This window comes from Ochlerotatus camptorhynchus, unplaced genomic scaffold (genome assembly GCF_037179485.1).
Source record: "Ochlerotatus camptorhynchus isolate MF236.1 unplaced genomic scaffold, CSIRO-AGI_Acam_v1.1 ptg000503l, whole genome shotgun sequence".
Taxonomy (NCBI): domain Eukaryota; kingdom Metazoa; phylum Arthropoda; class Insecta; order Diptera; family Culicidae; genus Ochlerotatus; species Ochlerotatus camptorhynchus.
In genome coordinates, this window is record NW_027040988.1 from 2788565 (window position 1) to 2801182 (window position 12618).

The window sequence follows — 12618 nt, forward strand, 5'->3', positions numbered from 1 at the left end:
ACTTCGGTTGTTTTTCCGGGGTTTTCTCTCCGGATTCACTCTCGTATTGGTGAGCTATTTTTACGGAAACGCCACCAACGACGGCTCTCGCAAGTGAATAAATTGTGCCCGGTGTCATAAATCGGAGTGCGAGTGCGAATGTATATGATCAGCAGCAGCAGCAGCAACAGCACATGTAACTGCAAGAGGATGAAGAAGAATAAATATTAAATTAAAAATTATACATCATCAGGATCAGGGAAGCTGTGGCCGCGTGCTGCTTGTTGTGTGGGAAAATGTAACACCCAGTAGTGCGAAGCGGCCGGGTGGTGCTCAATGGGTGTCATTATTGTCACCTACGTTAATTTATGGCGGTGTGTGAGTGTTGGAGAAATTCAAGGTTCGCCTAATTGTTACGTAAGAGAAAGCGACAAGTGACACTTTTTTTACAGGTACGAGAATTAAGTTATAAATTGGATGTAAATGACAGCCAATAAAACGTTAAGTGGCATTAATTTATGTCCGGCAAATGAATCAGAGTGGGCGCTGAGAGAAGTATATTCGTTTGGAAACGATGTTTCCGGTAAACGCAGAACAGGTGAACAACCAAATGTTTCCCTGAAACTCAACATTTTCATTTAATGATTCGAAATTACACCTAATCCCATAAAACCTGATAATACCACAGAATGTTTCTGCATTTCTTTCGACAGCGCAATGCAATCCATTTTGAGTTGGTAAATGGATAAATTGGTTGTTCGTCCGTGCAACGGAATTTCCAGTGCAATTATGGGTAGTAGTGGTTGGCTGCAAAAGCAAAGCCACAAAGAATTTGGCGGTTGGTAATTTCGCTATTCGCCGAACTGCATTACCGGTGTACCTTTATTTGGTACAATAGCAACAGCTATTCGTTACATCCTTTCTATCTGAGTGCAAGGCCCGCAATGACCTCCAAAGATACAAGATTCCACTCTTAAAAGCACACCCCTGTAGCTTAACTTTAAACCAGCCCTAAAAAAAATTCGGATGAAAAGTGATCATAATTGACTACAGAAACTTTTCAAGAGCAGTTTTTCAGTCGAAATGCACTGAACTTGAGCTCGGAGTCGTCCGGAGTATTCCGGATCTGTTCTCGATGGCCAATGTAGTCGATGTTGAAGTTTTCCATACATCTCTCGGAGTTCACAAGACCTAACAGAAGTGCACTTTACTTGTCCCATAGTCGTTAGGCTCGTTCTCAAAGTCTCAAAGGCTCGTCATTGAAGCGTTACAAATTCTTCTTTAAGGAAATCTTCCAGATCCGCCTTATAGTCCCCTGAACCTATCCAGCATAATGATCTCCAGATTCTTCCTTAGGACTACACCGCTGGACCTATGGACACATTTTTCGATCCACTTGCCATAATCGAATCCATTAGCTTTTCCAGTTAATATTTGTTGAAAATATTTGAGCTGAAGTTATAGAATCTTTGATGGAATTTCTCAAATGTTCTTAAAATTTCCGTAACTTTTCTTAAGTTTTAAGAGCATTTCTGAAACTCTCTGAAGTTTAAATTTATCAGAAGTTTCCTGACCATCCCTTATGCCTTATGTCTAAACTACAAAATAATAATATGTTATAGCAATTATTGACAAGAAAAATTTCATCAAGGTAGCCTTATGACATGTTATAACCAGTTTTAGGACAAAAAGTCTTAAGAAAAAAAGGTCGAACGACAAAAGGTCGAACGACAAAAGGTCGAAAGACAAAAGGTCGAACGACAAAAGGTCTAACTACAAAAGGTCGAAGGACAAAAGTTCGAAGAGACAAAAGGTCTAATGGATAAAAGAACGAAGTGGACAAAAGGTCGAAATTTACAAAAGGCCGAATGGACAAAAGGTCGAAATGGATATACTGGTCAAATTTTTGTAGGATAAAATGGGTGGCTAACTCTCAAATATTTTTTCTTCTTTAAATCATGAGCAGTTCTTTGGAAAATTAAAATAACATATAGCTACTGCGCATGTCACGGCAATTTAAGAGACAAATAACTGCACTCGACTAATCAAGAACCGCACTACCGTTCATACTGGTGAATACGATCTGATGAGACAACGAAACCCCACCTTCTCTAACCTCGGGTAAGCTGCGAGTATTTGGCTCAACTCCTACTATACATAGAAATAAGTTAATTTCATGAGCAGTTCTTTGGGAGTAATTTTTAAGATCTTTTAAAATCTGAGCAAAAAATTTCTTAACAATAATTTGTCAATTTTGATGTTGGATTTTGAACTTTTGTTCACCTTGACATTTTATCTATTCTGACCTTTTGACCATTCGTCCATTTGTCCATTCGATATTCTGTCCCTCTAAGTTCAATTAGACTTTAGCCTTTTGTCCTTCGACCTTTTGTCATAAAATAATTATTACCATGAGCATAGCCTTAAGTACCCTAAACTCGTTCAGAATTTACTGAATACCTCTGAAGTCACCTGGATAAGTCTGAAGATCGCAGAATCTCTCTCAAAAGCATGCGTAAGATCTCACATGGTTCGATCGCTCTGTAGTTTGCCGAACCTTTACCGAGCATTACAACTGCTTCCGTTTCGCTGCTCGGTATCCGGTCATTAGGCCAAAGGCCATCAGGCCGAATGCCATTAAGCCGAAACGTCATTATTCCGAAGGTCATAAGTCCTAATAGTTTCCAGTTTATCCAAACATAAATAAATTTTGACGAGCTTCCAGGCGAAGTTACTCGGACTGGATTTTTTTTTTAATTGCCACGCCAAATGACGAATCAGAAAAACTTGACCTTCCCCGATTTGCATAATTGTTTGTTATGGACAACGATTCACATGTTAACTATAATTCAGCCATTTTGGATCTTGTAAAATTTCAAAATGGCATCTTTGAAACAAAAAAAATGTAGCACGGTAACGGCACTCCTGACCAAAATAACATCTTGTTTCATAAAAATTTTAATAAAATATCATAAATTGGGCAAGGACATTTCGAGTTATTTATTAATTTATTTGAAAATGCTCAATCGAATTAACTTAACAGAGCCGAGGATTCTTGGTCACTATACAATACATCTAAAAACTATAGTCAAAAGATACAAAACAATAAACACTTTATCTTCCGTTATCCAAAAAGCCTCCTCCATCAGAACGGGAGCCGCTTCCAGTGGTTTCATTGTATTAACGAATCGGAAGAACTCAACCATCTCCGATCTGCGTAATTGTTTGTTATGGGCAATGATTCACATGTTAACTATAATGCGGCCAGTTTGAATCTGGTAAAATTTCAAAAAGGCATCTTTGATACAAAAAATGTAGCACAGGAACGGCACACCTGATCAAAATGTCGTCTCAGATAAAGATGAAGAAAACATTTTATTTTCTGGTAAAAACTGAAAAAAATGAAAGTTTTACAAATTTTCAAATCAAAATTTAAAAAAAATAAAAACAACATGTTTTTGTCCGATGTTTTATTTTTTTTACTCGTTATTTAATTTAATTTTATTTATTTTTAACTGAGAAACGCAAATTTTAAAACTGTTCAAATTTATGGAGCCTCAAACATTGACATAACGAGAATTTTTGGTCAAATTTAGAACTTTTTGTTAATACCTTTTCTCATGAATTTAAACTCACAATTTTCGAGACAATTTGAATCATTTTCTGTTATAAAAATATACTAAAAAGCGTCATAATAAAATGTTCAAAAATTTTACCAAAAGTTCTTATTCTACGATGAATACGAAAAAACAAATTTCAAACATTTCAAGACACTTGGGTTTCTAAATTATGATTTTTTTAAGTATGTATGTAAGGTAGCCACCATCCCTTCGAAGATCTTGTCTTGTATGCAGCTCCACTTAATAGCAAGATCAATTTGAGCTACCGATCTGAATTCACAATATCGCTGTATGAAGGGCCAAAAACGGTGGGGTGGACCCGTAAGCAGAGGCACTTACGCGAAATCCACGGGAATTTAAGAATCTCCTTCCAACGATACGATCCAACAAATCGAATAACGCAATTCGCAATACTTATTAAGCTTCCTACAGGATGGTTTGTTAAGAAGGGCGCGTCAATCTCCATGAAACTGTTGGAGTAGAATTCACACCATCACAATCGAATCGGTAGGATAAAGAAAATGATAGTGTTTATTCCCTCCTAGACTCCGGTTGTCATACCACTCCAATCGTCCAGTTCCAGGTCAAATGATACCCTGATGCTCCCTCCCAATCCAGTATTTATTTATATATATAGTAAATATATGTAATGGAGAAATGAAATATATTCTAAATTATGATTTTTTTTTTTTTTTTTTTTTTTTTTTTTTTTTTTTTTTTTTTTTTTAAGTATACATAAAATAACTAACTGTTGAGACATTTTGAATCATTTTCTGTAAATTAAATAAACTAAAAAGCGGACTAGCTAAATGTTCAACAATTTAACCAATGGTTCTTGTAATGAGAGAGAGAAGGATTAGTAATTTCCATTTAATTCCACTACCTTATTTGCTTATCCTTGTCAGATACGCGTATTCAGTCTACAATGTGCAGACTTCTTCAGTGTCTTGTACTAATACTCGACAAGTACAAGACACTGAAGAAGTCTGCACATTGTAGACGAAATACGCGTATCTTTTAAGGATAAGCAAATAAGGTAGTGGAATTAAATGGAAATTACTAATCCTTCTCTCTCTCTCTCTCATTATACAGGTATTCCACTAAGACGCCCACATTCATCAGGATTCAAAGGTTCTTGTTCTACGTTTCTTTGCCAGCTTTCAAGTGTCCATGGATTCAGCATTCCAAAAGATTGCATTGTTCTTAATTTTTATTTAAAAGTCATCAATTGGGCACGGAAATTTTAAGATACTTGGGATTTTAAAATATTTAGTTTTGAGTGTATAGGGTAGATAACTACTTCGGGCTAATCGCCCATTTTGGGCCTATCCAGCTGAAAACTTCAAATAAATCAATGATTTCTGAGTTAAGAAGTCAATTATGCGTTGGGTACGATACTTTAGTTAATAAGCTACCAAACGAAGTCAATGAGAACGCGTGATATGAAGGTTTGCACCCATTATTCTCAAAAACAAAAGAAGCGCTCCGACCGAATCATGTTTTATCTTCATCCGATAGGCCGAAGTGAATTCATTGGCGTTTCAATGCGTTAGGCCGAGTTTGGCGTTAAAAAGCAGTGTTAGACTTTTGACAATATCTCAACGATTGGTTTTTTTTATCAAATCTTACGGTACATACGGAAACGTAAATAAATTTGGAAGCCATCAGTAAAAATAACATTCCGTTTGGTGCTAAACTGCGCTAGATTGAGAAAGACTAAGTGTGGGTTGTGCTTAATATGCCGGATATGGGGTAGTTTACCCTACTTCAAATAATTAAAAAAAAATTGTAGATTTATTTTTCACAGAAAGACATTGTTTTTCTCTACATAGGGGAAATGGCTCTAATGTTGGCCTATGGATCTAAGATTGGGCCCATCACTAAAAAGCTACTATTTATCAATTTTATCTAGATGAACGCGTCAATTGGACGGTACTAATGGATATTTTTGGTCACTATTGAAAATTTAGTAGATTGCTGAATTTATGTATGGGCCCAAATTAGGGGCATTTAGGCCGACATTACATCCATTTCCTCTATTTGTCTCAGAGTCATTTCGATCAGACATGCCGTTTCCAAGCTACATTTTTTTCTAAAATTTCAATGAACAGTTGCACGCTAAATGAGCATGAGCATGAGCATGAGCATGCATGAGCATGAGCATGATTGACCGCCCACGGTTGCTACTCTGTTATTGCCAGACCAGCTGTAATTACACAGAGAACCAATAGACGATGCTTGGGACTAGCAATCATCCTCAATGTGTAAACACTGGTGATCTCAAACTAGGCAATACCAGCGCCAGCCGCGCCCGAACACAGGTCAAGAAAGAAAGGGGTAGGAATGTGTTGACGTAAAACTCGCTTTGATGGAAGCCGAGAACACCTCTGCACTTCCACGAGGAATCACTAGGATATTGGGTAATAGGCTTGGGTTTGCAGCAGGGTTCGTTTTGGTAAACGATAAGCTGAATTAATGTCCTAACAATCATATAACGCAAAGGAGATTGAGATTGAACCCACGGTCTTCTGCTCAGTAAGCAAAAACGTTTGCCACTAGGCAGACGAGCTCCTTTTTAGTCATCGAGTTGCTGTTATTACCATGTAGTCATGTTAACAAATAAAACGATTGACGATTGAGATTAGACTCATGATGTTCTGCTCAGTAAGCAAAACCGGTTGCTCTACGGCCACCGAGCCCCTCATATCACATTATAGCGTTACTCAAGTTTTTATAACTATTCAAACCCGGCACCGACGACAACGAAAAGTTTTACAAAATACACGATAAACAAGCGATCTTACCATACATTTTTAATATGAAAGGACCTAGGACCGCGCTTTTCTGCTCAGTAAGCAAGCCACTGCAACCGACAATCTTTGAAATACTAAAACTAAAAACTACGAAAGAGTACTTAGGCCTTCATTAAGATTCCACAATCAACCGGGAATGCACGAAATTCACCACACCTAACTGCGAAACATGTTCAGAAGCAGTTTTGGTACACTTTCGTTCGAAAACACTTAATTTTTTCAAAAATAGTTGCGAGTGAACCAACATCATCACCGCGTAAATAAACTAAAATTCTGAACAGTTGCACGCTAAATGACCGAAAAACTCGAGCTTCTCAGATTTGCATAAAATTTTGCATAATTGTTTGTATGGGCAATGATTCACATTTCTGCTAGAATTCATCTATTTTGGATCTTGTAAAATTTTCAAAATGGCACAACCAATTTGGTAAGCAATTATTAGAAAAAGTTTAAAAATTAAATTTTTCTAAAAATTGTTGTACGGAAACGGAACTTCTGTTCGAAATGATATTCGAGACAAAGTTGTAGGGAAAAAATGTTTTTTTAAATATGTATACAAAAAAGTGTTAAGTAAACTAAAAATTCAAATAAAATTTGATTTTTGATTTTTTTTTTCAAAGTTAATGACAATTGCAATTGGTTTGTTAAAAATTATAGACACTTAAAAATTGACGGAAATCATAAAACAATAACTTTTAGTACAATTTATGAACTTTTTGTAAAAACTGTTTTCTTCACGTAAGTTATACTCGGCAAACAATGTTTGAGACATTTAAAATCAGTTTTTGTGCAAAAAATTTGATCAGAAATTCTTGTTCTACGATTTTTGTCAATTTTCATGTTTAAATATTTCAAAAGTTTGCATTTTTATAAGCTTTTATTTGAAGATAAATTTCAATACTCGTGCAAGGCCTTTTTCGATATTTGGGATTTTACTTGTTTTGTAAATTTTGACTTTAAATAAAAATTAACAATTTTTTCTTTATTTTTTCCAAACAGACCTTATTTTTCTCTACAATTTTGCATAAGACGTCATTTCGATCAGAAATGCCATTCCCGAGCTACATTTTATTGAAAAATTTCAAAGACACTATTTTCTTTTCCTTTATTTAACGTCGGTCTCTGTTCCGCAATCTAGTGCCAATCACCGACGGACATCGATTGCCATCCATTAGGCAGCTTCCACACCTGCGTAGGATATCGCACCCATTCAACACACATGGGCCGAGACCAACGGCTTTACTTCCCTTCCGAAGGAAGACGTGACCAGAGATTTTTATGCCTCAGAAAAATCCCACCGGGATTGAACCCAGACCCATTGGGGTGTTAGAAAGCAGTCACGCTTACCACTACACCACCGGCGCCGGCAAAGACACCATTTGTACAGTATGTTAGATCGGCTGGTGACGCTGACCAACCACAGAGCACAAACTTCATAAAACAAATAATGAGAAATGATGATTTAATATTCTTCGGAAATATGTCCTCCGGAGCAGTTATTTAGAATTCTAGTATGATACTACGAATGGCATTGGGAAATATTTGAGAATAAGCAAGGATATGTTGGGTTCTTTAAGTAAAAACGGTTGCTGCTATGCCACCGAGCTCCCGGGCATAACAATAAACCATTACGAACGACGATTTTTCAAGCCTGACGACAAAGCCTGGAATCGATTTTTTAAAGGACAAGGTTGATAGAATCAAAAAAAGACCGTTGCTTTGCCACTAAGAATCTCAGAAACTACAAAGATGTCGTGTACAAAATGATATAACACTTTTGCTGCCCGCAACAAGCAATTAAAAATGCCACACTTGTAAAGCTTAGAACTCTGGGACTAGGAAATTACTGTTCAATCCCTTCTTTGAAATTTTAACAATTCATGCAAGGCTTTACCCCCACTGTATATCGAAACCTAACTAGGCCATTGAACATTATAGACATGGATAAAACCCCAGGATACCTGGCCTAGAACATCACAAAAAAAGGCAAAACATCCACAAAAAATGAAAAATTCCCTCCCTATGCGTATAGACTCATAAATCAAACACCCTATAAATCTTCAACTCTCTTTTAGAAAAGGATATTCAACCATAGCTTGGACTCCATTCTTCTTGAATATCACGATACGTTGCACTTGTCCGTTGGGTGAGCAGATGGTGTGTAGAACGTCCTGCAAGAAAAGAAGAAATATACGAACCAATTAGAAAATCTGATACCTTTACGTGCTCCAAGATAAAAAAAAAACAAGACAAAAATACAAAGAAATTATTTTCACATCTCTCTTATCGCTCAGCAGCCATTCAACCGAAACAAGATTCCATTTCGAATTTTCCCCAAGTCACATGTCAACGATGTTGATCTTCTTCCATTCAACCAGTGTACCACCCCCCCATGTCGACCATCCTCCAGAAAGGAAATCCCATCGGAGCAGAACTTGCCAACATAATCGAAGAAGAACAGGTGACGATGACGATGATGTTGGCCGGCCGACCTGATGATGAAAGTTTCATTTCCGAAGGCGAGAAAGGTCAAGAGAAACCTTATCGGTCAAAAATTCAAAAGCGCACCTTTCCAACCCCCCGAGCTGGTCCTGAATACTTCTTTTATTCTTATTTTTGTCTTCTTGGGATTTTCTCTTCAGGGCGATAAAATATAAAACAGCTTTGTATCGTTTTTTCCATTTGTTGAAAGTGGGAATTTCCACATTCAGTAGATTATCGAGTGAAGCTGATCTTGGCACTAGTGAAAGGAATGATTATTAGAATTTCCCCGTAAAATATCGTTGAATAGCGGAAGAATGTTGAAATGGGTATGATTTATTAGATTCCTAGGAGCTGAATGGGAAGAAATGCTGCTCTAAAGCCATCATTTTTCAAATACATAACTCGATTAATATTGAAATTTTTCATCGAAAAAAAACGTGCTACTAAAAGACACCCCTCCACCAATCGATTCAACCCCTTCATAATGATAATGCGTTTTCACCGAAGCCATCGTCAGCGAAAAACAAAAAACGAAAACCGCCTTCAATAGCTCACACCAAGCTGTTGTTGCTATTACGTCACCGCAGATTCTTTTTGCGATCAAATGAGCGTTGATTTCCCGTCGACACTTGAATGGCTAATTGAACTTCCTACCGCTCCCAAAAGCCACCGCCCATTAAGGCTCCATCGCCGTCGAAAATTTCCCAGATCAATTAAATAAATGATCTGAACGAAGCAGTTTCCGCTCATATTTCAGCCGGATCCCGAACTCGAGTGGAGTATCCTTATTACGTCGGCGTAGTCGTTCGTTCACCATAAATGACCACCCATCCAACAAGTACGGGAAAAGGGTCAAATTTGTCGCTCTTTTTTGGAGTTGTTCGTTGGTGGAATTTGGTTTCATATCAGCTCCCCCCTGCCCCCTACTTTCTATGCCCACCCACTATCGAAAGCTATTAATGGAAAATTGCAAACTCCATCATTGGCCGTGCGCGGTCAATGGGAATCGACACCTGTGAGCTTGTTCACTTGTGGTCACTTTCAACCAATCACCAAATTACGAGCACGAGTGGTTCTTTACACACACACCCGTTTTCATGGGAGGCGGTTTTGAAATAGTAGAAAATGTAATCCGATAGCTTAATCGAGGGTTTTGAATTCAATCGGTCGTGGTTAGGTGGGATTTTTATGATTATGGGTGTAAATGGTTTTCAGGAAATTTGAAACGTTTAAGGAACCAATAAAACTGAGAGTTTTGGTTAGACGTATCTGATTGAAAGCAACAAAAGCGTAGATCATGATGCTGGGAATTTTTAGATATTTAGACGATTGAATATGAAGTTTATGCTTTATATGTGTACTGAACTGTTCTTAAAAGATCTCTGCAAGGCCTGTGAAGCTGACTTACATTAATCTTATTTTTAGTAAGTCCGCAAAACCTACAAAGTTAAATCATGAAAATCATAAAGCAATTGGCTTCTGGTGTTAACCCATAGAGCATGTGAATTTCATAGACCCTTCGTTGATTTGGCCCAAAAACCATACGAAGATGATTCATAATATCTCTAGACTTGAGCCTCTAGACCTCTGAAGTTGTCTCAGAAAGGCCGTCGGAATTGACCGAATGAGATTTCCATAAGGCTTCCGGAGTTGAACAAAAATATAACCAATGGATCTTTGAAGCCTACCCATAAACCTCCAGTGTTAAGTCGTACTATAATGACCTATCCCATGTAGTTTTCAGAGTTGACCTGAAAGGCCTCGGGATTTAATTCATATGATCTTTGGAGTTAATTCATCATATTTCCAAAATTGATGCCTATAAACTACTGTGCGTCAGGAAATACTCCTTTAGGCCTGTGAAGTTGACTCATGAAATCTTCAGAATTAACTCATTAGGCTTCTGGAGATGACTTCATTAAGCTTCCTTCTGAATTTGTACTATAAGGCTTATGATGTTTGGCCATAATATTTTCGAAATCTCTTCTTGAGAGCTACACTTATTGCCCTCTAGACGGAACTTATTAAGCCTTACAGGATAAGTCCCATAAGACATCCTTAGTTAGTTTATGAGTTCATCGAATTATGCCTATGAAATGAATGCATAAAACCTCTAAACTGAACTTTAAGCCCTAAGGACTTATGCCGTAAGCCTTCTCAACGAGCGTTGAACAAAAATATCATCAATGGATTTTTGTAGTTAACAGACAAGACCATTAAATTAATACACAAGATCTCTGAAGATGACCTATAAAGCCTGTGAAGCCATCCCGTTCAGTTTCAGGAGTTGGAACGGTAACTCTTCGGGATTTAACTCATAAGTTCCTCACCACTAGTCAAATGTATTTCCATAGTTGATCCACAGGGCGAACGCCATGAGCACAACTTATAGCCCCTTTGAAATTCCTCAAAATGAAATTTGAAGTTGCTTGTTGAACCTTGGGCCTCTGAAGCAAATTACTTACAGCTAATTCCATGGAACATAAAGCGTCTGAATATGAATTATAAAGCCTATGATCTTATACTATAAAATGTTTACAGCTGATCGTTGAGAGTTAAACATCTCTGACGTCTTCACTGAATCTATAAGGATAAGTCAGGGATCCTGGGAATAGGCAGGCTCCTGAAGTCTCTCAAATTTTCAACTAAACTACCCATGATTAGCACTGAAAGTTCGCTCGACTTGCTCTTGAAGTCCTTCTGACTTGCCCTGGAAATCAACAATCGGAACGTTTCAAATTTGATGCTATTTTTAGGGAGCTTTTTCTCGCACAAGCTAAGAGAACCTCGCACGAAACTTTTACCCCCCACCTCACGCTACCACTCCATTTGAAATTGATCAAAGCAACGAACTCCTAATGGTTGGATTTCCAAATACAAAATCCAATTTGCTACGATTATTTCCTGAGTGATCCACCGAAATTCATGCCTCAATCGATGCTGATTTCTGCTGCAAAATGGATGGCCGAAACAACGAAAATCAACTCGGACAGCTGTATAAATTAGATATCAAACCATTTTCGCACATCTACACTCGTTCACCACCCCCCACGTGCCTGCATCGGTCCGGTCCAGCTACTATCGCAGCAGTGGGTGGTGGAAAAATGAAAAAAAGCGCAAACACCCGAAATCAATTCCCATTGAACGACAATATCGGATTCCGGAAAGCCACCCCACTCATTCTATGGATGAGTGAGTGTGTGTGTGTATGTGTCGTCCACGGGGACCATGAAGAGTGGGCTGTGAACACATCGCACCGCCAGTTTCCAAATCTGCGCTCGAGCGGAGTATCACCCGCTATTTCCCGGCGAGTTTGAGTGAATGATTTTAGGATGGGGATGTCAATAGATTGAAAAGCTCGGCCACAACACGGCTCTGTCAGGGCGTTTCCTGATAGATCAATCCCTTCTCTCCTAGATATCTTCCACTGCGCGTCAAGTTAAGACTGGATTGAATCTGTCACATCGCGATAAACCATAGAGCTCGGATCATGAGAACGACAATGATGATGGCATATCCGATATCAAAGCACAACAGGTTGACGGAGCACTTTCGGAAACGAGCGGCCATTTATGCAGATGAACGTTGGCGTTGATTGGTTAAACTGTGAATCGAGCCCGAGCATAACTTTTAACACGCGGATTGTTATTGCCAGGAAAGCAAACTTTTAACTGCACTACGGAAGCTTTCCGACATCGAGATTGCAACAATTTAAATGTTGA

General features: G+C 38.1%; 1 protein-coding gene across 1 annotated transcript in view; it reads right to left on the minus strand.

Moving 5' to 3' along the window:
* The window catches only part of LOC135712737 (heterogeneous nuclear ribonucleoprotein L-like), a 649787-nt gene that overhangs the window by 248279 nt on the left and 388890 nt on the right, over window positions 1–12618 (minus strand). Inside the window, exon 3 of the mRNA XM_065235779.1 lies at window positions 8498–8583. Coding sequence (XP_065091851.1) covers window positions 8498–8583 — 86 coding nt within the window. The remainder of the gene's footprint in view (window positions 1–8497; window positions 8584–12618) is intronic.